Source organism: Uloborus diversus, unplaced genomic scaffold (genome assembly GCF_026930045.1).
Source record: "Uloborus diversus isolate 005 unplaced genomic scaffold, Udiv.v.3.1 scaffold_1343, whole genome shotgun sequence".
Lineage (NCBI taxonomy): Eukaryota > Metazoa > Arthropoda > Arachnida > Araneae > Uloboridae > Uloborus > Uloborus diversus.
Window position 1 is genome coordinate 22,868 of NW_026558036.1, and position 27,580 is coordinate 50,447.

At 32.4% G+C, this 27,580-nt stretch overlaps 1 protein-coding gene across 1 annotated transcript in view; it reads right to left on the bottom strand.

Annotated features, from left to right (window-relative positions):
- LOC129232733 (ras-related protein Rab-4B-like) overlaps positions 1-27,580 on the bottom strand; it is a gene marked incomplete at its 5' end in the record, with an annotated part of 34,852 nt that extends 7,272 nt beyond the window's left edge. Inside the window, 4 exon segments of the mRNA XM_054866844.1 lie at positions 5,173-5,235; positions 6,955-7,069; positions 25,986-26,066; positions 27,493-27,580. Coding sequence (XP_054722819.1) covers positions 5,173-5,235; positions 6,955-7,069; positions 25,986-26,066; positions 27,493-27,508 — 275 coding nt within the window.

A 27,580-nucleotide genomic window follows, 5' to 3' on the forward strand; every position in this document is an offset into this window, starting at 1 on the left:
TTGCTGTGGTGTAAACATTTCATCTCGTCCGCAATCACTCTCAATCCGTGATTCAGATTCAACTCTAAGACATTTTAAGAGTTCACATAATTTTCATTTATGCATGTAAAGCTTGCAAAAAAAAAAAAAAAAAAATGCAAATGAAAAAAAAAACACGAAAGGATGATCGAAAATAGCAAGAAAAAAGGCTAAATTTTCAATCAGAGACAATTATTTCGAAAATTCAGGAAAATAGCGAGCAACTCAGCGGTCTGCAATGCAGTGAGTTGGAGATAACAGAGCTATTCCTAAACAAAGTCTAAAAGTCACTCCACCAAAAGCACGTTCAGGGGTAGAAGTGATCGACTTGTCACATATAGGACATTTTCCACAAAAAACATAGGACAAATATAGGACACATTATATGAATAGTTTCGCTATGAAAAAAGAAATAATATATTATTTAGTTATTCTTTCAATGATTTTATTTAAAAAAACCCCTCAAACAAAATTATAACTTACACCTGAAATGACTTTCCTGTAGTTGAAAGAATATTTTTTGAAAAAAGAGTGTACTTTATAGACAGGAAAAAAAAATTGAACAAAGTAAAATATTTATAATTAATACAACAACTCACAATTTTTGCAGGGATAGAAGTGTCACAAACATATTAATAAATAAATAAAAACCGTCTTTTTGTTGAGAACTAACAGGAAATAACCGATGCATTGTAGCACAAACATAGATATTTTGTGCTATAAAACGTTGGTTATTTCCTGTTGATAGTTTATCCAGGCACTAGTAATACCCTGTATTGCCACATTATAATTATACTTATTATTAATGACTTCAGTCTTGCATATTTTGCAGTTAGAAAACTCAATTAAAATTTACTTAACGGTTCAACAAATCTTTTCTTCCAGAAAGAATAATTTTTCAAAAAATAGATTGCTTAAAAATATTTCCCATCTAAATTGAACAAAAGGATATTTACATTTCTACAAATATTTGCAACTGATTATTTACAAATTTGTGGATAGCTTTAAGCTAATCCTTTTTTTCCAATTCCTCTTTTGCAAGCTTGAGTTTTTTATTTCCTGCATCAATCAGAGTTTGAGCAGCTTCTATTTCATGCATATTTTTGCGTTTAAGTCCATCTTTCAATCTTTGGTTGCCACTATCAATCATAGATTGAGCAGAATCTATTTTTTTCTTTAAGTTCCGCTATTTTATCTTTTTTGGGGGGTGCTGGAATGTTTTCTATTGCCTGAGGTTTTTCTGCATCTTTTTCAAGTTTTTCTTTTTCTTTTTGCATCTTGTATTTTGAATATGCATCTTTATAAAATTGAAGCATTTCTTTGGTAATGCAAGCATTTATTGCAGTGTCATTCACCGAATCTTTTATCAACCTCAATCCTCTAATAACATCAAGGCTTAAAGAGGATCTTTCGGAAGTCAGCATTCTTTTATTGATAGAAAAACCTCTTTCCACTGATGCCTGACCATGTGAAAAGGTTAAAATGGCTTTGACTAAAAATCCCAAATATTTGTACTTTGGAAGCTGATCACTATTTTTTATTTCAAGAACATTTTTCCAATATAAATCAATTTTTTTGCCAAGCGCCATTATTAAAGCTCCAGTCTTCCAGGATTTCATCATCGTTTGCATAGAGAAGCCACTCATCTGTTAGCTTGTCAACTGCGTTCTCAGCTATCACTTGGGGCAATATATTCGCAAGGCATCTTAAAGATGGTAATGTAACATGTGAAGGTTCTTTTCTAACAAGTGGGTGCAAAATCTTTAAATTTTTTAAAAGCTTATTCTTCAAAGGTAAATTTTTCTGCAAATATAAGGTTACATTTACGTAAAATTCTTTGGCGTCTGCTAAAAATTCAGATTTTAAAGCTGGAGAGAGTTGACTTATTAACTTTTTGGCATTGTTGCCCACATTTATATTTTTCAAATGAACCACTTCATTTTTTATTTTGATATCGGCTAAATCATCACCATATTTGTTTTCTAATGCTGATTCATTGATAAAACGTCTCATAAGTTTTATTAACATTTTACAGAGCTCATCGTACAAAATGTGAATCAACGTAGATTTTTCTTGAAATAATTTTAATACATCTTCAAATACAACTCCTACACTAATGATAAAATTTAAATATACTGGTGTCAGAGGAGATTCCAAAACTTTTTTTATACTGGCATATCTGTCATTTTTTAGCAGTCTGGGATTGTCTTTTGGCAAGTCCTGAAGAAAGTATTCTCTCAAAACTGGAAGCAACTCCAGGGCTCTTTCGGCAACCGGAGTGATCGATAACCATCGGTTACTGACATAGCGCAGGATCTTTAAGAAATCTGAACCAAATTTATCCATAGTGGTTTGCAAATCCTCCTTGCGTGATGGAAATTTGGCAAACCAACAATGAATATTATCTAGAAAATCTGTTATGTTACAAAAAGGATCTACTGCAATACCTTTTCCAAAAGCATTATGCACAATGTGCAAATTGCAGGTACCTAAGCTCACTAAACCAAATTTACGGATGGTTTTGACCTCCCGGTCTATAATTTTAAATGTAGATTTGATAACATTAGGACCATCTGACCCTAACATTAGTAGATTTTTTATTTCAATTTTAGAATGTCTCAAAATGTTGAAAATACTGTTAGATATATCCATAGCCGTTGCATGCCCCAACAGTTCACATGCTCCAAAACCTCACAAAAACATCTAATTGTTTTAAATTCTGTTCATTGAGAGTTTTCATCGAACATAATTGTGAAGAATGGTGAGCTTTCTTGAAATTCATCAGTTATTTGTTTCAAAAAGTATGGACTAAGACCATGAGAAATAGCATAAGATATTTTCCGGTCACTAAGTTGCATACATCTAGGCAAATCTGAATCTGGAAACATGTGCTGAAACAAAACTTGCACTGAATCTGATGATTTGAAGGAATAGTTACTCTTAGCCAAATGTATAATCCATAAAATTTCGGACTTCAAAATTTTTTCTTCCTCACTCATGGTCCAAGTACTCATTCCACTGTTCTTTGATTTTATGTCTAATCTGATACCTTTACCACTTGTATTAACAACAAACAGAGCTTGAGAAGGATCCTTCTGACGTTTTTCGGAGTTTTCTTTATGTTTGAATGTTTTAGCATGTTGCCTCAATTGTGAAAATCCACTATTGCTTATGGGCACTGAACAGTTGCAAAAATGACAAAAAGCGGTAAAATCATTTTTTCCTTTGGAGCACCATGCACCAATATTTGTACCATTAATGTCCTCCTGATTCAACCACTCTTCACGAAATTTTGTGAAGCGATGCGATTTTGCCATTATAATTTCACATATTACAACAAAATACGATTTAACATCTTAAGAGACTTACATTCAAAGATTCCGAAATTCCACAAAAAGAAAAGATTGCATAAAGGATATTAAAACATTCCGATCAGAAAATGCACTGCTGAACACAAAAATATACCCGCGAAAGCGAAAACAAAATCCGCGCTGGAAAGCAAAACAAACGGCTGTTGCCAAACGCAAAATTCTAAAACCGACTTCAGACTTCGTCTCAAAACTCCACCTACTACAGTGACGTCATATTGCTGTAGCCAATGAGAGAAGATGCCTGTTGCAAGATTTAGTCAGTAGCGTTTTTTAATTTGAAATTCGTCTGCAGGCGTACTTTCCACGAAAAATCCGTAGTCAGATACTTTATCTACCGTTGTTTTAAAGAAATAAATTAGATAAAAAACAGGAATATAGGAAATATAGGACATTTTCCGAAAATATATTAAATATAGGACGATTTTGATGCTTTTTTTTGAAAATATAGGAAATATAGGATCACTTCGACCCCTGCACGTTGCAAACAAAACAAGCCCATGGCGGAAAATCGAGAGAATGTCGATGTAAATTCGTGGTTACAGAACAATCCAGTAATATATAAAAGCATATTTTTCAAACACTCAATTTTTCTTTTTTAAGTAAAAACTGAAAGAAAGTCATCGAATTTCTTTCCGTCCCAACTTCCGTCTCGAACATTTTGTCAAAGACGGAAATCCATCCCGAGATGGAAGGTCTTGCACCCATGCTTGTAATGCTTGCAAAAAAAAAAGAGTTATATTCAATATATAATCAAAATTTCCTATAATTCTATGCCATAAACAAGGCACTAAGAAATGCACTTTACTTACAAAAACAAAAGTTCAAAATTTTTTTCTAAAAGCGAGCTAATGGAAAAAAATAATTTGAAATAAAAAATCACATTTCCAAATTATACTAATTAAATTTTATGCAAAGAAAAATTAAAGCATGATATATAAACTTGCAGAGATTAATATTATAATTACAAATGCAACATATCAAATATGAAAAAGTGGTTTCCAGGGTAGAAACTCAGGAAATTATTTGAAACGATATAATTATAAATAAGTGTGGTGAATATAAGTGTTAAAACACTCACAAAAGAACTTATTGGCACAGAAGTCACAACAAACTTAGTATATTGGCTGATTTAATATTGGAATCACGGAGTTTTTTTTTTTTTTGGCTTTGTTTTATTTTTTGTCTCTTAAAAAGTGGTGATTTTGGCATTAGATACTTTGTATTTGCAATGACAATATGCCTATGCATCATTCTGCTGTGCAGGTAACTGAGGGCACAGCATCTACAAAGAATTTGCTTCAAAGATTATTTGAAGAAATGAGTTTTTGATTTTCCACAAACATCAATAAAATATTGATATTTAAAGTTGTACCACTGGTTGAAAAAAAAATTTTATTTTCAAAGCAAACCATGTTTGTACAGTAGAACTGAAGTAAAATAGAAGGGAAATGCTTAATACATTTTTGTGGCTCTTTATAACAATAACAATAAAAAAAAACCTTTACAAGTCATTTTAATAAAAAAACAGACTCTTAACAAAATAATTCATCTAATAAATAGATTTTTCACAAAAGTATTTTATCATAAAATTTATTGATTTTTTTTTTTTTTTTTTTTTTTAGATATGAAAGGATCTACACATTTATATGGCTCAAGTTTATCAATTTGGAAGAACCATTTGTTTTTACTGTTTATCAAAATTTCGGATTCAGGTGCAATCATACTAACTAGAAATTTCCATAGAAAATCAAACATTCAATTTTCAGCAGAAAATAAATCATACCTAGTGATATCATATACAAGTAAGGCACCCGCAGCCCCTCTGTAGTAACTCCTGGTAACAGATCTGAAATTTAAAATACATTAGATGACAATGCTATTATTACAGAGATTTCTATTAAATTCATGAAAGTCAAGTACAAACTCCAAAGGTCTTTCTGAATGTCATACAGTTTTTATGGAGTTAGAATTTTGGCCCTCTTTGGATAAATTCCCTTAGTGGGGAAACATCTCTCATTAAAGAAATATTTGCAAAATAATAGATTTTCAGAAAATTCTAGTTTTTTAGTTCAGTTCTCACCCTACCTGAATAGGTCAGATGCGAAAAACTTGAGTATTAACATAGCTGCCAATCCCTTTAAAAATAGGAGCCTCAGGAGGAGGGGGGGGGGAAGAGTAGCAGGGGCTTAAGAAAGAGCAACAAAATTTATAATTTGAAAATACAACTCAGATATCCTAGATTAATTTATATTGCTTTGTACAATTTCGCTACTTCCAAATTTTCATACTTGTAAGTTATAAAAATATTAATTGTGAAGTTAATTCACTTTTCGCATATTTGAACTGGAGGCTCAAGCAGAATCCATCCCTTCACTGGAAAAAAAAGAAGAAATTCATTTAAAAAAAAAGAAGCTGATTAAGGTGAAAAAGGTTAAACAGAAAAATAATCTACTGAAAATGGAATAGGGCCATTTCACAGTATTTTGGATAATTATGCAGTTTGTAACATCAGGGTTTTTTTTTTTTTTTTTTTGGCCTTAACTATTTAATTTATTGTTTGATTGCAAATTATTTTATTTTGAGTTTGTCCAACTAAAACACAAACTCAAATTGAAATAATGTGCTAATCAAACAGTAAATTAAACACTTATGGCAAAAAAAAAGTGTCTTGCTATGGACTCTACATTTGTCCTGTGAAAATACTGTGAAATGGCCCAATATTGAACAACTAGGAGCTCCTTTGCTCAATATTTCATTCCCCATTCCCCACCAGAAAAGAAATTACAATAACTAAAAAGTTCAAGTCAAGTTTGAAGAAAAAAATCGTAAACTGTTCAAATAAAACACAAAACTAGCAGATGTTGAAATAGTTGTCAACTTTTTTAAATAATTGAAATATTTACAAGATTCAAAAGGGTTGAAATGCAAGACACTGCATGCAATCAGGGATGCCTTGAACTAAAATTTTTGAGGTGAAAAATTTTCTATTTGCAGGATAAAATTCCAGTTTTACCGAAGGATAAATAATGAGTATGCATAACATTTAATGAGAAGGAATATTGGACAAGTTTCTAAAAATATTTTACTAAATGAGCAATTATTGTTCAAATTCAATTAAGGGAAAGTCTTTTAACGGGTAAGTTTCTGAAACCAATACATTTTTAGCCTATGTTTCCAAAAAAGCCGGGGATCTTTTTCAAAATAACCAGATTTTCGGAGAATGCAAAAAAAATCTGTGATACTACAGGGAGCACTGAGAACTTGCCAACTATTAATCAAATCACTTTTCACAAAAGATAAAGGTAAGAGAATGGGTTATTCCATCATTTAACCCAGGGGTTCCCTAGACTTCAAGATTCGCTGCACCATTTGAAGTATTGGAGTTTTCTTACAACATCCTAGTTATGTACATATGAGACAAGTGAGCCAATTGTTGCTGTATTTAAGCTTCGACAATCATTCATGATTTTCTGGTTAGGTGCAATTGGCTGATTTTTTTAAGTTGAATTTTACAATTATGCTAGAATATATGATTCAAACAAAAAAATCCAAATAATCTTTATACCTGAATCTTTCTTGTCCAGCAGTGTCCCAGATTTGAAGCTTAACAGATTTTCCTCCAATATTCACAACTTTTGACCCAAATTCTACTCCAATAGTATGGTTGGAATCCGCTTTGACTAAAAAGGAGAAAAATGGTAGTTAGAAAACAACTATAAATCAAACATTTTTCATAAAAGCAAATAATCATGAATAACAAAATATTACAGTATAACTTCGATTTAACTATAGTCGATTTAACGCTTTCCTCAATTTACTGATACATTTCATTCGTCTAGATTTGGCTGCATTGAATTTCCGTGCCCTTGATATAACGATAAGTTTTTTTCAGTCCCTTGACAATCGTTATATAAATCGAGGTTATACTGTATTTTAATTTACTAAAATAATTTCCAGTTTCGGGTATAATAAAAAAATGCTCAATTGTAACACTCCTCTTGAAGCAATTGGCATGATAAACTAACTAGCACCAATACCCATGAGCCCAAATATTTTCCTTTGCATTACATTTTGAGTTAAAGTGGGCATAAAAAAAATTTCACGGACAAATTGAGACATTTTCACATTTTTTTAATTTTTTAATTTTAGATATGTAAAAACTGATCAAAATTAAAATCATTTTAACATCCTCATGTATATAATAGAAAATGATCGAATAATGCTGACGTCATCAACAATGAAACTCGTGCCACGGCATGATAATTTGATAATATTTTTCGGTAATGTTTGACATGTAGGGAAATGCTTTATTGTGACAAGGCTAGAGATGTAAAATTTCCGGAAATTTTGAAGTGGTGAAAAAAAAACGGTTTTTTTACCGGTTTTTTTCCAGGAAGATTTGGAAAAATGGAAATTTTGATTTTTTTATGAATAAAAGTAAGGTTTTTTAATAGCTCTGTGTTTCTTGGAACATATAAAGGGTTAAGCATTAAAAAATAAATGCTATCCACACATCTTTTTCTGCTTGACAGAAATACACATAAAGGTAAGATTAATTAGAAAAAAAAGCCTTTTTGTTTTATAACTGAGAGCTTTCATGAACACCAGAAATAAGTCCAGTTGTCATTCAACCATTAATATTGGGTAATGTGTGTCTAATCATAAAAATTACGTTTTATATTTTAGATTGCCTTTGAAACTTGAAATATTAATTAAAATTTTCGACTTTCAAACATGATTTTTTTTTTTTTTTTTGAAAGAAAAATAATACAATGTTACTGTCTGAAAATAAAGGCTATTGACTTTTGATTTTTTTCAACCCAGTCTAAGTCTAAATCAAAACTAAATTGGTTTTTCTTAAGCTGAACCAAAACTTAAACTGGAGTTTCAGTTTATTCATATGGCCGTTCTAAGCACACTAGTAAAAGTAGTCATACCAGCACTTTTGAACTAAACTGAGTTATTAGAACCAAGTTGTTCTGTTTCGTAATTTACATAATTAATAAAATGTTTTAGGGTCATTTTATCAAGAACATAAAAAAAGAAAAAAGAAAGAAATCTGAATCAAATATATGGAAGAGCCAAACTTTAAAACACAATATCGCAGCTTGAGTCCAACTTCAAATTCAATTTTTTTGCTTAGCACGGCAGTATACAGGGAGTGGCAAAAAAAAAAAAATTGGATGAAAATTGTATCATCGAATGGAAGAAAGGTAAGTTCATTTTAATAAGTGTCTAATTTATTTTTGTCTCTCACTTTACTAGAAAATAGTTTACAATGTATTTCCTAGTTTATGTATTGTTTTTCGGTTTTCTTACAATTTTAAATAAAATACCTGCTATTTTAAGTTGTTTAACCAAGTAGAACGACAGTTCGTTTGCTTGTTGTGCCCGGGCAAACAGTATTTGAAACGGTATGTCGTTTCGAGTGGCTTGGAAATGATCTTCGATGTCCCGAAAGTTGACAAAATTAACAATGAACATTTGAGTTAATCGTCAGGTCATCCAAAAGTGAGTTTAATGAAATCCTTGGGTTTCCACGGGAGCAGTCGTTGACAAAATGAACAATGAACATTTGAGTTAATCGTCAGGTCATCCAAAAGTGAGTTCAATGAAATCCTTGGGTTTCCACGGGAGCAGTCGTTTGTAAGATGGGAATTTGTGACCGATGATAAGTGAGACTAAGGGAAAAAACAGCTCAAACAGAAGATTTACGAGTTCTAAAAAGTTCAGGCATTGGTATGACTCCAAAGATGCCAAAAACGTTTGAGACGGGTCGCAAGGCCACGCTGAAAGAGATAGTATTCAACCAGCTCATATCCCCCAGAACAATAAGAATTGGTTGTAGCCAAGTACCTTAAAAAATGTTAAATATCGCCAAAATCTGAAGTCAGGCTTGGTCTGTGATGGAATCAGCACAAGCGAAAAAAAATCTCTAGTTTTTTGTGGATGAGGGCCGTAAAATGAATCAAAAAGTGAACCAGAAGGACATTTTAGAAGTTATTGTACTTCTGTGGGCCTAAGAGCACTTCAGCAATGTAAACTGGACATTTTCCTTGAACTCCACACCGATTCATATGGGCAAAAAGACAAGAGTGGTGCAAGGCGCATTTTTTTTTTTTTTTGACATGATATTATCTTTCGAGTGGACGCTCTACTCGCTAGACCTAAATCACATTTATTACACTGTATGGCCTAATAAGGAGTCTAAGGTCTACCCTAAACTACAAGTGAGTTTGAACTCTCTAAACCAATATTGCTTTATAGGGAATAGGATTGATTAAAGGACTTGTGGCTCTTGAATGAAAAATTCAATAAGCAGTTGCATCTCTATTATTGCAAAAGGCTGCTAGTTTGAAACCAATTAAATTTATTGATTGCTAAAGGTCTACTTATATTATTTTTTGTGTTTTTTTAATTTATTCATTTTTAATAAAGTTTGATGGAAAATTGCTTACCTGAGTTTTTTTGCCGCACCCTGTACATTTGATTTGCACAATCAGCAGAAACATAGTTTTGTGGATGTGGCTTGTTTGTTTCATGAAGGAAAATAAATTCTTCACAATGGTTATTGGTTTAAGCTTTATTGCAAAAAGTATTATTAAACGTTTTTTGATCTATATGCAAATTATATTCTCATACAAAAACTTGCATTAAGGTTAGACAGTATTTTAACATAAAACGGGGACGGGGGGGGGGGGGGGGGGGATTGCATTAGAATTTAAGTGGGAAAAATGTCTAATCAATTTTTGCTGAAAATTTCAATTAAAACCCTGAAAAGTTGAAAAAATTCATTTTTTTTCTCAATTTTTCCGAAGTGGAAATTTACTCCTTCGGGAAAAAAAAGGTTCTTTTCAATTTTTTTCGGAAATTTTCCGGTTTTTTCCCGACTGTTTTCATATCTAGACAAGGCTGAACTAGATCCAGTCACTTAACTGTTTTTTTGGTAACACAGTCATTTCAGGGGCATGAAGAATCAAAAAAGTGGTTGAAAATTAACGCAATCCACTGGAGTTAAGGGTTAATCTACTAGAGTTAGGGTTAAATTTTCAACTATCAAAATACAGTTGGCTCTCTGTTTAACGACTTTCAAGGGACCACAAAAAATCGGCCTTAAGTAGAAAGTGTCCTTAAATAGAATGCTTTTAACACTGTAGTGGACCATCTGAGACCATGAAAAGCTGTCGTTAAATAGAGAAAGTTGTTAAATAGAACGTTGTTAAACAGAGAGTCGACTGTATCACCGAACAGGCAATTGCTTCATTTGAACGTAGAAGAGTAGAAGCAATTTTCACCCCTCTTACCTTGACCAGTAACTGTCTAGTTTTAATACTAATAATAATTTTTCTTTCCCTTTATGAAACGGTTAAGATCAGGGCTGCAAAAAAGCCGGCTTTTATTAAAAAAGTCGGCCTTTATTGAAAAAAGTCGGTCTTTTTTGGAAGGAATAAATCATTTACTATTTTCTTCGAAAAATGATCTCTATACATTTTAATAAGTTAACAAATGTCAATTTAAGTAGGACAAAAAAAAGCTGAAAGAAAGCTTTCAGCTTTTGCTGAAAGTAAAAAGCTAAAGAATATATTTACAAAGACTGCAAATCATTTCTGACAAAACCTTTACGCTTTTGTTGGATGATCCTCTACCTAAACTGACGTCTTTTAACACTGAAAATAGCTTCGTTGTAAACTTAAAACCCTTGTATGCAATAACTTGCCACTTTTCACGCCTTATTAAAATGTTGGGTTTTTTAAAAAAAACAGAACACAATTCTGCCTCCATCACACATCATATTTTAGATTTCACCTACAACAGCTTAGTACCTTAATATATGTGAAAACGAAAACTAAATGACATAATAGGTGGTTTAAACCAAAAAATTAACTTGTTTTTTTTTCTCCAGGCTGAAATCAGACGGGCCTGTTTCAAGAACTTCCTTCTTCTGATAAATGAGTACTTCCAAAACCCAAAAAATATTAAACTACCACACAACCAGTTCCCGCTACTATACTGCCTGAAGTAAAATTTTTAAAAGACTTATTGCAGTGATCAGTTTGCTCAGTTTTTAGCAGAAGCAACAGGTTATGTACTTATTAATTAACAATTGTAGATCTTTATCATTCCGGTAGAATTTAAATTCATTCACCAATATGGCCTTGTTGGTTTTCTTACATATTCTTATGCAGGAAACTATTTTTTCTAAAAATGTTTTTCACTTTTCTTCAGAAAATAATAAACAGTTTTGGTGATTAAAAGAAAAGGTATAAGTGCATTGTTATTTATAAAGTCAGAACCAAGTGACTGGTATGACAGCAGCAGTTCTGTGATCTTTTGAATTTAAAATTTATTTATAATGATTTAAATTCCATTGAACTAGATAAATTTCTTAATACAGAGCATAATTTTTTTGTTTTTTGTTTTTTTTTTTGTTTTTTTTTGTACTGCTGAATGAGGTTATTTAACAACCACCAAGTTTTTATTCTTGTTTAATGTAATTTGGTTTAATACAGAAGTAATTGCATTAAGGATACCAAGATAATTTTCATTTTGATTAAATTACAATACAAAATAACTAAAAAAATTTTTTTCTTAAAACAGCCGGCTTTTTCAAAGTGGTTTAAACCAAAAAAAAAAAAAAAAGAAGCCGGCCAACCTTTTTTGACACGGCTAAAATGGAACAGCCCTGGTTAATATTCATAAGGTGTTATTTTACATAAAACCAATCACAAACAGCATGATAACCAACAACAGGCAGAGTCCAGCTAGACTGGTTCTAGTCAATTTATTAGTCCCCAATGTAGATCTACATGTACATCAATTATCCTTCGTTCTGCTTTCCATGGAAAAATTTAACTCCTTAGGGTCATTCTACAAAAAACGTGCTTTTTTAGATCCAGGGTAGTTACTTTCAAAAATATTTATTTTTAAACACTTTTTTATGAGATTTAGAAAAGTATTAAAATTTTTTTTGAAAATGATCAATACAAATTAATAATGTTATAACGTTTTTACTTTCTTTTATATCTAATATATAGAAGAAAGTATTGGATTCGTGCAAATTTTCGAATTTCGAATTTTGACGGATTCGAACATTTTGAGGTGTGCGGAGTCCATTTCGACTATTTTTAGGAAATGTCTGTCTGTCTGTGTGTGTGTGTGTGTGTATGTGTGTGTGTATGTGTGTCACGTCTGTGTGTGACCAGTTTTTTGTAGCCGCTCTACAGCAAAAACTACCGCTTGAAATAGAACGAAATTTGGTACACATATGTGCCCTAGGGTGGAGCTTGTTTTTCAACTATGAAAATATTAACCTCTTACCCTCTCATTTTGTTCCTTTGTATGAAAAAAAAAAATTCAAGCCAAATATTAGCACATTTAAAGATTATTTAGAGGTAGCTCAACAACTGTGAAAATTTTAACATTGCGGGATGTTTTTTTTTTTTTTCGAAAAGCAAAGATAGCTTACTTTTCCATTATTTTATAAATATATACCTTGAACTTATTTTAACTTCACATATAACTTACTAGATAGCACCACTAGGCAGACCACAAATACTTAAAAGCCATGCTAGCTTTGATTTAGCCATTTTGTTTTAGGATGTGACATCTTTAGCTGCACAAAACACATTTGGTTATTTTAGACCTTTTAGTTTGTTTTCAGTATTTTATTTTTGCTTTAGTTTTGAAAGCAAAATGACTGCAAAAGCCACAAGATCTCAAAGTGACTTGTATCTTCTTGGTGGGTCAGTTCCAGAATTAAAAGGTGGAAAACTGCCATCCTTGCGTATGGCTCTGGGACATTTTTTGCATTCTCATCTTGAATTGAAGAAAACCGTAAGACAAGCTTCAACTCTGACCATCACAGAAACTTCCAAGTTTTGGCAAAAAGCTAGAATTCCTATGCAAGACAAACAAAATTGTCAAATAAAGCTTGAAAAGTTGTATAAAGAGTGGCAGCTTTTGAAGAAAAATAAAGCTCGATGTTCATCAACACAGCAAGCTAAGGAATCAACTTTTCTCTCTAAACTGAACTAACAGATATAGCAACTTAAGCTCAACGGAAGAAGGTAAGAAAATGGATATCACAGAACAAGCATCAAAAAGACAGAAAAGGAAGCGAGGGAGAAAAACTATAGTTACTCCCCAACTTGTTGCAGCTTTGGACAGAACAAAAGTATCAGACCCAAAGGCTTTCTATGTCATAGCCAGGGTTGGCTTTTTACCGGCAGAAACTGGTTTTTGCCCTGCCAGTGGCAGAAACTGGTTATAACCGGTAAAAACCGGCAGAAACTGGTAAAAACTAGAAAACGTTTTTAATAGCTCTAGTAATTACTTAATGACAGGCAAATTAAGTAAAATAAAAAATATAACTCCATTTCGTCATTGCAAAAACTTAATATAATAGTTATTTAATAATTAGTGTAAAAATATGTTAAATAACAAGACTGACATTTCCAAAGCAAAGTAAAATTTATCATAGTTGAAATTGCTATGTGTTAGAAATTTTAGCCTTGTAATGTCGTAAGTAATAAATTTTTCAGTTTGTTGTTTATAATTATTTTGTTTGCATTTAATATAAAGTGTAATATATATATATATATATATATATATATATATCAAATATTTAAATAAATACAAATTTGTTTTATTTCATTAAACTCTAAAATTCAAGATTTTCTCATTTTACACTTAATATAACTGAATAAAGCTATTCTCAAAGAGCTTAATCAAGCAGTTACTGATAATCATTTACTCGCCTATATCCAAAGTATTTGGGAGTAAATTTATCTTGTAATCAAGAAGAAAGTGCCCGCACTTTACTCACAAATATTAACCCTGATTATGTACCTTATACCAATGCTTTACAAAACAAATTGACCCCTTTTCCCAAAACCTATTTTTCCAATCACGTTGTAACAACTACTCCAAATACCGCATGGTAGTCCAGTTTGAAAAAATGTGCTATAGATGAAAGTTATGTGAATCTTGCTTGTTCTTTGAGAATAATGCCAGCTAGTTCTGCTGGGATTGAAAGAATTTTCTCAAATTTCTCCATTGTGCACAACAAATTAGGAAATTGGTTAGGTTTAGAAACAGCGTCAAAACTTTTATTTTGTTACAGGCTGTTGCAGTGGGAAAACAATGTAAAATTTGATTTTGAATGGTGATAGTGTTGTAAATAAATTGTATTTGGGTTAATATTTAATTTTTTTTCTTATACATTTTCTATTGTATGTCAGGAGTTGCATTTATGTCATTTTTTGAGTTTCTGCCAGTTTCTGCCATAAATGTGGCAGAAAGGGGTTTTTGCCATGCCGGTTTTAACCGGTTTCTACCAGTGGTTTTTACCGCCTCGGCAGAAACCTGCCAACCCTGGTCATAGCAGAAACTTCAAAAGACTTAGGATTCAATATCGATGAATTTTCTTTAAATAAGGACTCAATTCGCCGTCAAAGAAGGAAGGAAAGAGCTCAAAAAATATGCAGACATAAAGGCTAAGTTTTAACCTAAGGTCCCTCTAGTTATCCATTGGGACAGCAAATTAATTCTTGATTTAGTTGCAAAAGATAAAGTGGATCGCCTGCCTGTACTAGTAACTGGGAAAGGAATTCACCCCAAGCTTCCATCTGGGACAGGTGAGGTACAGGTTATAGCAGTATTTAAAGCTATTGAAAGCTGGGGAATAACAACATACGTGCTATGTGTTTTGACACAACCAGTTAAAACACTGGCAGTAACTCGGGTGCAAGTCATCAAGGAACACCGCAGAATATACCCTGATAGCAGGAAAGTGACTTTATCTGGGACTGTTTCAAAACATAACTTGTTTCCAGAACAATGCCAGGTGCATTTTATAACCCAGAAACCACCTTCTTTCATGTCTCAATTGATTTACAAGTGCAATATAAATAAATGGTAACTATCACTTTTTGTCGAAATGTTCTCTATGTAACAAACTTCAAGTTCATTGAGCTACCTCTAAATATCAAAATTTTTCATTTGAACTTCATATTTAGTCTTTTTTCATCAAAAGGAACAAATTAAGAGGGTAAGACCTACAAAAATTAAAACTTTATTTTTTCAGTGCAAAAAAGCTCCACCCTAATGTGCCCCTATGTGAACTTGTGCCCATTGGTTTTTGGCGCGAATTCCTCAAAGGGGGGTGGAGCAATGGGACGTTTTTTGAGTTTTGCGTGACTGCTATTCCCCAGGAAGTAACTGGCAGAATCAGACAAAATTTGGTCCATATGTTGTCCCTAACAGGTACAGATCCTGATTCAATTTTGGTGTCAATAGCTCAAACGGGGGTTGAGCTATAGAACGTTTTTTGCCGTCAATTGCGACTGCTGTATCTCAATAAATAGTGAACGTAATCAAACAAAAATTTATCGAATAAGTAACCCTTAGAGGGTTTAAGAAATGATTTTATTTTGGTGTCAACAGCTAAAAAGGGGATGGCGCAATCGAACGTTCTTTTTTTCCATTGTGAGTGCCATATCTCAAGAAGTAATACTACGTTCTGGATGAAATTTGTAATAAATATGAATCCATATGTAAACAGGCGTTGGTTTAATTTTGGCGCCAATCGCTCCATGGGGGGCTGATTTTTTTTTATTTGTGTGAATAAAAATAGCCTTTTAATTGCAACAATAAGAAAGATAAATCGTAACAGACTGTCGTCAGCGTTCAGCTCGTGCTTTTAACTGCATGGAAATGATCCGAAATATTATCTCAATGATTTAAAATTTTTAACTGTTGCCATCTTGTGTCTGTTAACAGATAAATGTTTGTAATTATTTTAAGCAAGGCTTTTAAAATAATTTTCAATTTTCATTCTTTGCTTTGCTTTTGAGATAAATCAGGAATTGGGATGGTCATCAAGTTTTGGCATGTGTAATTTTGTTTTCGCTGGGAATATTGCTTCCTCGTTAAGCATGGGGAGGGATCAGAATTATAAGAAAGATATAGAAGAAAGTTCTGTGATAGCCACAACATACTAGTTTTAAATTTGAATCATTTGATGTTTTTTAATAGGTTAAAAGAATTATGTCACTTTGGCCGAGTAGCCGAGTACCGAGTACTCGGCCTTTCACTACTCGGCCGAGTACCGAGTTACCGAGTACTCGGCCTTTTACTACTCGGCCGAGTTGATAAGTACAAATTATGTTTTAAAAAGAACTACCGACACACATGTGATGAATTTTGAACTTATTGTAATAGTTGTATAGACCTCCTTGTCCATACAATAGTTTTCAAACTAAATTCTTGCTGAAATTTAACTACACATTATATAAACAATTTTGTTCGTGTCAAAAATTTTACAAAAACATTATTTTTAAAATTAAAAATAAATAAACTAAAGGTGTGATTAATCGAGTTGGTATTAAAACAAATTACAGTAAAATCCCTCTAATGTGGACACTAACAGGACAATTTTTTTTTGTTCGTAATAGAGAGGTGTCCGCAGGACAGGGGTTTAATAATGTTATTTGCATTTGAACTGGGGAATTAAAAATTGTCGGGATAGAGGGGTGTCCGTTAGGAGGGTTTCACTGCATACTAATCAATTATAGTTCTAGTCCACCAAACATAAATCATTTTTAAAAGCAGATAAAACAAATGTGCAGGAACACTACAGACCATGTGTTTCTGCCCCCCCCCCCCCCCCGCTACAAGGAACGTCTATTTCAATGCATACATGTGAGCTAAAGAATGTAAAGACATTCAACAAAAAACATCCGACTTTTGTCGGATGCCTTTAAATTCACGAGCCTCCATTTTGTGCATTGAAAAAGGAATTTCTTGTAACGCCAAAACACGTGTCTGCAGTGTTCCTGCACTGTGCTTTTAACATTGTTTTATTTCCTTTTATTTTTTCAGCAAAGGTATTTTTATATTTTTTATAACTAATTTTTGTTTGTAGCAAAAATCCATTTTTAATATGAAAATTCCATATTTTCTATACTTACCTCTTTTGCATAATTTTTAATAAATAAGTTTTATTAACTTCGCGGACATTAAAATAAAGATTTTTTCCATTGAAGCATTACAAACTTCATTGTTCTCAAAATTTAAATTTGACTTATAAATTTTAATTGTAAATGATTGCAGAATATAATGCTTGCTCTTTTTTTTAAATTTTAGTATCTGTCTTGGATAATATTCAATTTTTTGCAACTACTCGGTATTGGCCGAGTATCTGATCAGAATTTGGCCGAGTACCGAGTACTCGGCCGAGTAGGCCGAGTACCGAGTAGTTACCGAGTACTCGGTACGTCTCTAGTTATAAAGTAAAAATATATACAGCATTCATAATTTTTGAATCACTGTCAGTCTTGTATCCCCTGTTCAGGATTTAATTAAGTAATAGAATTTCATATAGACAACAGTACTGGCCATTACAGAGGTTTAGAATCACAAATTAGCTTTTTTCAACTCTGGGTCTTCATAGTGAAGCTAAACAACTTAGTGTGAAAGAATTTCAGTGTTATTACTTTCTTCTATATCTAATATATAGAAGAAAGTATTGGATTTGTGCAAATTTTCGATTTTTGATGGGTTTGAACATTTTGAGGTCTGCTGAGTCCATTCTGACCATTTTTGGAAAATGTCTGTCTGTGTGTGTGTCATGTATGTGTGTGACCAATTTTTTGTGGCCTCTCTACAGCAAAAACTACCGCATGAAATCGAACGAAACTTGGTACACATATGTGCCCCTATGTAAACTTGGTACACATATGTGCCCCTATGTGAACTTGTGCCCATTGGTTTTTGGCGCGAATTCCTCAAAGGGGGGTTGAGCAATGGGACGTTTCTTGAGTTATGCGTGCCTGCTATTACCCAAGAAGTAACTGGCGGAATCAAACAAAATTTGGTCCATGTGTTGCCCCTAACAGGAACAGGTGCTGATTCAATTTTGGTGTCAATAACTGAAACGGGGGTTGATTTATAGAACGTTTTTTGTCGTCAATTGTGACTGCTGTATCTCAAGAAATAACGAACGGAATCAAACAAAAATTTATCAACAAGTAGCCCTTAGAGGGTATACGAGCCGATTTTATTTTGTTGTCAACAGCTGAAAAAGGGGTGGCGCAATCGAACGTTATTTTTTTCCATCGTGAGTGCCATATCTTAAGAAGTAATGCTACGTTCTGGATGAAATTTGGAATAAATGTGAATCTAAATGTAAACAGGCGTTGGTTCACATTTAGCGCCAATCGCTCCAAGAGGTGCTGATTTTTTTTTTGCGAATAAAAATAGTTTTATTACTGCAACAATAAGAAAGATAAATCGTAATAGATTGTCGTCTGCGTATTTCTCGTGATTTTAATTGTATGGAAATGATCGGAAATATTATCTCAATGATTTAAAATTTTTAACTGTTGCCATCTTATGTTTGTTGACAAATAAAATATTTGTAATTAATTCAAGCAAGTCTTTTAAAATAAGTTTCAATTTTTGCTCTTTGCTTTGATTTTGCAATAATTTAGACATGGGATGGTCGTCAAGTTTTTGCATGTGTAATTTTGTTTTTGTTGGGAATATTGCATATTGTCTAGCATGGGGAGGGATCAGAAAAAAAAAAGAAAAATATAGAAGAAAGTTTCGTGATGGCCACAACATACTAGTTGTTTTATGGAGTTAGTCGATTTGGCAAGTGAGATATCCGCATAATAAACCAATATATGTTCATATTCATACCATAGCAAACATAATAGCAAACATATAGCATAGCAAAACATAAGTATTTGTATCCTCTGTTTCTGTATCCTATATTACAGTATAGATGTAATGGAGGATACACAATCAGAAATGGAGCATACAACTTTTTTTAAAAATCCATTTTACTCAGTTCAAATCATGTTTCTCATACAAGATGCAAGTTTATTTAAATGAAAAGTTTTAAAACAACATTTAAAATATTTACTCTATCTGTAACCATCCGTTCACATCCAAAATTTTAACTACAAAAGAAAGTTACAAAATAAGCAATAAAGAATGTGACTAACACTATGTGATTATAAAAAGGTACCTAAAAGGAACAATAGTATAAATTACCTCATTTGGAGTATGCTGTTCAGTTTTGATCTCCTTATCTTAAGAAAGACATTAATGTATTGGAAAGGGTTCAAAGGTGAGCTACAAGGCTAATAAATGGACTTTCTCACTTAGACTATGATTCCAGGCTTAGAAGGCTAAAAATGTACAGTCTTGAGCAAAGAAGAGACCGAGGGGACATGATTCAGTTGTTTAAATTTATTAAAATGAAAGATGTTACGGGGCTGAAGTTTAGCACTGAAAACAGGACAAGGGGTCATTGTTTTAAGCTATTTAAATCTCAGGCTAACATGGACGTTGGGAAAAATTATTATTTTAGCAGGGTAGTGGAACCTTGGAACAGTTTACCGGAAGAGGTGGTAATGAGCAAGGGAGTAGATAGTTTTAAGAGGGCCATTGATCTTCACTGGGGATTGTAAATTGACTAAGACCAGTCTAGCTGGGCCCAGAGCCTGTTGCTGGTCGTCACTTTTGTATTTGTATTTGTAAATTAACTTTTAAAAAAAATTGAAGATTTTTTTTTTCATGAATTCTAACTTCAAAAACCTACTTTTTTTTGTGTAATGGCCCATTAACATCTTTCATTTTGACAAATATTTTAAACAACTGAATCATGTCCCCTCTGACTCTAATTTGCTCCAGGCAGTACATATTAAGACTTTTCAGTCTGGTATCTTAAGGGTGCTCTTCACTGAGAGTCTGAAAGATTCGGATCTAATGTTAACCTACGGGGAAAGTTGGAGCTTGTTTTACAAATTCCTGTAAAGTTTTCGGATCCGTTTTTTTTTCTGAGTATTTTTCAAGACCATGTCTGTTTCTTTTAGTTTTTACTTTTTTGATGTGTCCATTCTCCGATTTTTTAAAATTCGAGAAAAAATGAATTTCTTCGAAAACGAGGTACTGTTGGACATTTCGCTCTGTAAAACATCTGCAACTCGTGCTATCGAAATTTTAAGAACGCCCTGACACGCAAAATATTTCCAGCTCTCTTTTGAGATCTTGTTTGAAATAATGCGACCATTTTTTAAACAAATATCATGTTCTAACTATTGAAAAAAATTTCAAAATACGTTCACTTTTTGCATTTGCCCCGCCCTAGAATAGTTACCTCCCCTTTTCCCCTTTTTGAGGGGTAAAAGCTAATGGGGTGTAAGATTTATTACCCTCTCATTAGTTCCCCTCAATGACCTCCGCTGGACGTCCTTTCCTCTTTTCCTAAGGCTTTCGTGAAGAATCAAGTGCTTTTGAAAGTGAATCCATGTAGATGCGTGCTATTAGCTGTTAAATTCGCAACATCTGCTTTTTTTCAAATTTGTGGTTTGAAAAGAAATAGATTTGAAAGGAATATTTCTGAGTCAAATTGTTTATTTACAATATAATGAACATTGTTACAATGCTGTCGAATGCGAAAAGTTGACATTTTTCCCTTCCAGTAGAAAAATATTTTTATATATAGATTAAATCGTATTCCAGATACTGGGTATTTTGCATCGTTTTACATGTGTTTTATGTTACTACAAATGGTACACACATAAAGTGCTTTCCACAGCTCAACAAACATTTTTGAAAATTATTTGTGTCTTTAAGAGCCAGACTCGTCAAATTTCTTTAGAAGGTTTGGGAGGTGGAAAATTCAATAGCGGAAAACATTCCGTACACCAACATACTCATTAAATACATAGAAAATCATGAAAAATATATTAGCAATTTAATATGATTCAGTTAATGTAAAAAACACACCGTGGTAGAATTACTAAGCATTGTATGTATTAGTTTTAATGACGTTTTCAGCCTCATGTTGCCGACAAAGCTAACTAAAATGTGAACAATATAGAATGGGGGTTACAAGTTTTCACTGTTTTCTATTTTCATTCTCAGAAGCTAGATCAACATTTTAATACAATGTAGAAAAAATTAATTACAGGCATAAAGGTTTTCAGGTCACATAAGCACCCCCCCCCCCCTTAAAAACATCATTAAAGATCGTCTTAAATTTCGTTTTTATGGCTTTAATTTCAAAAAATTTCGGGAAGGGAGTTTGTGAAAAGTCCTTCTTTGACCATAAAAAAAAAAAGAAAAAAAAAGTCGTCTAAAATTGCATTTTTGGATTTCAAAAACCTGCATGTCCCCAACGTTAATAAAGATGGCCTACAATCATGTTTATAACACTTTAAAAATTTTGCCTCCCCCCCCAACATCACACTAAGACTGCGTTTTTAGACTATTTCGAAAAATTTCGGGGAAAGCTTCCGAACTCCCCGTTTCCTAACAGAATTGAAGAACCTGAAATTGTGTTTTTGGCGTTTCAAGTTCAAAAATTTGCTGGTGGAAGATCACAGGACCTCTTACTTACTTCCAAATACTACCAGAGATCGTCTAAAAGTGCATTTTGAAAATTTTTATTTTCGAGAAAATTAAAAGGCATAGCCCCCAAACAGAGTGCTTGGGAAAATAGGGAGTATTTCTGAGTAAATAGTATGCTTACGATAAAGATCATGTTAATTAAATATAGAAATGGTTCCCTCTCCTAAACAAGAAGCTAAATCCTTTCTCTCGCTGTATTTACATATTACTAGGAGTCAATAGAATAGAAAATGTGGGATCTCAAAAAAGATTTTTGTTCTATACGAATGAAAATTACTTGATAATCATTGGATTAGAACATTCATTTTATTCTGTGACTGAAGACAGGATACGATAATTTTTCGGCACAGAAGTGCGTAACACAGAACTTAAAAGAAAAAGTTTGTCTTGTTTGTTTTTTTTTTTTTAATTGTGAACTCTTACTTGTACCTATAATTGCTTTCCTAAATGTAAGCCGTTCATTTTCATTTTTGTTTCAACTTTATGTATTTCCTGCAAATCTGTTTCTTGCCCTTTTTTTTATTTTTTATTATTGATTCATTAAATGCAAGATGCATGAAAACGTGGCAGAGCGATAAAAACTTTAAAATCTGGCAGAGCGAGGCGTTGAGATTTTTTTCATCTAAGTATTTCAAGATTTTTTTTTTTTTTTTTTTTTTTTCAGGCAGATATACATGTAGGTAATATTTTCGTGCCTTCTGAGAAAAAGGACAACCCTTAATATTTATTATGACAACTAACGAGGATCAGACACCAACAAGACTCATTAGAAAATTTTAATAAAAACTCAATGTGTTGAAGTAGAAGCACTATATACACTATATGACCAAAAGCATTGGGACACTTTCAAAAATTCACATGTTTAGGGATTTCTCGAGAAATAATAGACCAATTGCTCTATAATTTGTTTCGCATAAAATGTATACTCTAGTTGTCATTTTCCAATAAAAATTAAGTCTGCTATTCATTTAGGGGACCGACAACAAATTGAGTAAAAAAGTTTTTTGATAATTTTTCATTGCAATTTGCTGGGAATAAGCTATAATTTTCAGAAATGAGTTAAAAATCTATCAAAAACTTATTTTTATATTTTTGTGAAAGTATCTCTTATACCCATGGAAATATAAGCATTTCTTTCAAAAATGCAAAATTTTTTTGAAGGTTTTCGCCTTATATTACGCAGAGTATTTCGTCAAACGTTACTAAACTTTTAAAATATTTGACAGCATTTTAGAGAAACATAATAATAAAATTTGAAGTTAAAATATTGAAAATTTGTTGAAATATGAACAGTTAAAGCTATTAATTTTTCACTGCGCAGACACGAAAGATAGCAATTTATAACGTTCATAATTCAAAGCTCAGATACATCCTACAATCCATGAAAAAAATTCCACCGCAATTTCTTTAAATTTTAAAAAGTTATCAGCAATCTAATGAGCCGAATTTCTATAATTCTAGGATAGGCGACGAATGGTAAGGAATTGTTAGCAAACTGGCAACACTTTCCTGCCATCGTTATAGAGTGATTCATGATAAGAACAGATTATTTGTTGCTGGTCCCCTAAATGAATATCAGACTTAATTGTTATTGGATTTGACGTCTGGAGTATACTTTTCATGAGAAAAAAATTACAGAGCAGAGAGCAATTGGTCTTTTATTTTTTGAGAAATCCGTAAAATTGTGAATTTTTGAAAGTGTCCCAATACTTTTGGTCATATAATGCATGTAATACCTCATGTATTTTGCCGAATTTACTAACTGGGAATCTGAGACTCTAAAAGTGCTAGGTTTAGTTTTATTGCAAAATTTCAACGCAAGATAGTTTACAAACATTGAGAGTGGGGGAAGGAGTGATTTTTGCCTTTGAGCTTGGAGCAGGGTGAGCACCCTTGCATACAAAGATCAGAGAAAAATCTTTAATTTTTCAAATTCAGGAAATCCTTATCCGTAGCCGTCCGCGACTTTGCCGTTGTTATGCTCAATTTGAAAGAACTTTCACCATAACAACCCCTTGAGAAATGCTATCGTAGCCTTCTCATCTGCATATAGTACTTAGATAAATAAATAAATATTTTTTCAAAAAGAAAAGGATTCAAAGATAAAGATTAGGGGAATTTTCTGGTCACCAGTGGAGAAAAGGCATTTATAGTAGCCACATTTTTTTCTAGTCGCCACTACATTTGTAAAACAGGTAACTAACCAACAAAGTAGTATTTAATTTAGCACTAAAATATAAATATTATCAGTTCAAATAAAGGTTAATGTAAGTAATTAGTGGCATTAATGTTTATTGTACAATCAAGTATTAACTATGCAAAGAGGATCTAGTTTCATTTTTAAGAATGTTTTCTGCTAACTCGGATGGGGTTGGGGAGAGTGGCAAACAGGCAGAGGAAGTGAAGGAATTTCGCCAACGGATAACTAGTTAGTCCCCACTTTTATTCGGCACTCGATTTTTTAGATTTATTAAGTAGGATCATCCATTTTTAAAGAATATTTTTTTGTTAGAATTTGGAGTTCATTTCGTTAAAATTCAGTGTGGTCATGTAGGCTATCTTTTTTTTTTCCTTCCTTTTTTGATATTATCAATTTTCAATAACGAACATTTTTCTAAAAATAAAACGAATTTATAAATTTATTTATTGCAAATATTCATTCATTCGTTAATTTTTCCTAGATGAGATCAGGAACCGTATTAATGGGGAAAAAAATCTTCGTTTCAAAAATTAATTTTAGTGCGAATGCAAATAAATTAATATCACAAGCGGGATTGCAAAATGCCGCGCCTTTTACACTGAGTAATTTTTCTTTTACCTATGTAGTCAAGACTCAAGAGGGAAAGAACTAGAATTTCCTTGGAAGGGTCTGTAAAAAGCTGCGGTTTCATTTCGCCGTCAGCTATTACCTCCTTCGACTACTCTGCACAGCAGGGGAGCGTCCGGTCTGTCCCCCTGCAAAATGTGACAGGTCACATGATCCACACTTTCATCGGCCACCGCTCGTTCTATTGGTTGTTGAAGTGTCAATCACTTCACTGATGAACATTGCTTTCGTTTAAAGAGAAAGCCCATTTTCAAGCGAGATCGCTTTTCTTCCCCACTGAAGAGCAGCCTTAACCTAAATCAGAAAGTCCTCTCATTAGCCTAGTAGCTCTTCTTTGAGCTTGTAACAATTCTTACATAGCTCTATAAAACATAACCCAGTTTTCTAATTTTAAAATTGAAAAGCTATTAAAAGATTTTTTTTTTCTCAGTTCAGCACATACATGAAAACCTAACAATTAATTAATTAATTACCTGAAGTGAAAAAAAAACTGAGCTTTTATATGTCTGTTTAAAAAAATGTTCAATGTTATTTGTACAACTTTTTTTTTTTTTTTTTTTTTGGCCAGTGACATTGCAAGAGGCTATTTAAGAATGCTTACCTGTTGAAATTTATGAATCTAGGACACAAGAGCAAGCGTTTTTCATAAAACTTTCATATAAACCACAAAATTGTCACATACAATATAGAAAAATTAACCAGGAAAAGAAAAATACTAAATAAAATGAATTCAGATATTTAAGATCATTTTACTATGAATTCAAGCAAATTATATAAAATTTACACTTTGAATTTCAACAAGAGTATTTCTGTGTTCAATTATCATAAAAGGTATTTCAAGAATGAATTGAGGTTAAAACAGACAGATAATTTACTACTGAAGCCTTATCTCAGGAAAGATATTTCTGTATTGGAAAGGGTTCAAAGAAGGGTTACTAGACTTGTAAGGGGACTTACAGATTTGGACTATGACTATGATAGTAGACCTGGCTTAATATGTATAGCCTGGAGCAAAGGAGAGTCAGAGGGGACACGATTCAGTTGTTTAAATTCATCAAAATGTAAGATGTTAACGGGTTTAATTTTTGCAAGGAAAGCAGGATGAGGGGTCATTGTTTATTCAAGTCTCAGGCTATCCTGGAAATTAGGAAAATGACTTCTTTAGTAGGGTCCTGGGCACTTGGAACAGATTACCGGAAGAGGCGGTAATGAGCAAGAGGTGGATATCTTTAAGAGGGCCATTTATCTTCATCGGGGACTAATGAATTAACTAAGGACCAGCCTAGCGGGGACCAGAGCCTCTTGCTGGTCATCACATTTCTATTTGTATTTGTATTAATACTTACATTTGCTTTCAATAAACTGATGCAGCAGACATGATTTTCCAGTACCAGCACTCCCAATGACAAGAAATTTAAAGAGAAAATCTAAATAAGTACAAATTAATCACAGTTAATAACATTTCAATGTTTGAAAATGAGCTTTCCCCCCTTCAGTATGAAAGGGAGGGGGAGAGAGGGGAAGAATTTTTTAGAACAGTTTTAAATACAAGTAAAATACAGTAACCTCTCGTTACATTGCACCTGGTTATATCGCTCATTCGGATCTATCACGCTTTTCCCTTGTCTCTTGAAAAATATTTTTTTTTAATGTTGCTTTACATATGACCACAGGAATAAAAGTTATCTTTCTCAGAAAAAGAATTTCCTTTTTTTAATCAGTGAAGAACACTGGCATGTTTTTCATACATTTATTGCAGTTTAAGTTGCTACTTTCAATTCACAATCCTCCATTAAACAAAAAATCTATTTCTTTTAAATTATTTTTTTCTAATTTTAAGAGATTTTTTTTTTTTTTTTTTTAAGAAAATCATTCTTATATGATAAACTAGTATTTTTGAAAATGCAAATTTCATTAATTTTTACGTTGATTGAGTTCATTATCTTTATAACATCAATTATATTGCATTTTTGGATATATTGCGCTTTTTTGTTTTCTCCCGACAAGCGCGATAATGAGAGGTTATTGTAAATTTTTTTCACTGCTCAGTTTCAAAAGATTTTACTTTTTAGTTAAAGATAAAAGCGTGGAATTTACATCTATTTTACAAATTTTTCACCGGGGTAAGGAGAACCTTGAGAATTAAACTTATACATCAGGGCTTGGAGGGGATAATGATTCTTAAATAAAAGGCTGATTAATCCACATTATGAAACACAAATTATTCATTTCATTTTATTAAGTGAAAAAAAAATCATCATTTAATACATGCAAGAGTCAGTCACGTTTCTGTTCTGAAGACAATTACGTTACTTTTAATTCTATAATACATATAAATGAACAGATTACATGCAATAAAAAAAGAAAGAAAATGGCAGCTTTAATTTAGAAACAGTAATTCTGTTGAAACAACAGCCAACAAAAAGCACTGGAGGAACTGTTTTAACGTTTTTAATAAACACTGTGGTGCGTTAAAAGAACATCATACACGTTTATTTCATTTCGTCTATTTTATACACGTATAGAAATATTGAACAAATGATTTTTTTTTACTTTTGCATCTATGAACGATAACGAAACACTCGTTCTGTATTTCTACACTAGTTTTTTAGATGCAGTTTACTAAATAAACAAACTGACAAAATGAAAGAAAGAAAACTTCGATCATTTGGAACATAGAAAAATAAACTAACATACTGAGAAGTAATACCAATACCTTCAGCTAGCGTAAGAGGATAGTTTTTCTTCAAAAAAGATTAATTCTAGCTGCTTAAGCTTAGCTATCAAGGGGAAAATTTAACGTAAAACCATAAATAAATCAGATTAAAAATTTAAATGAAGCTCCTTTCTTACCGTAAGTTTCTGACATTTTCCTTGTTATAACATATGTAAGAGCACCATAGATTGCAAACTATTTCCAGCAATAAAATTTTACTTTAAC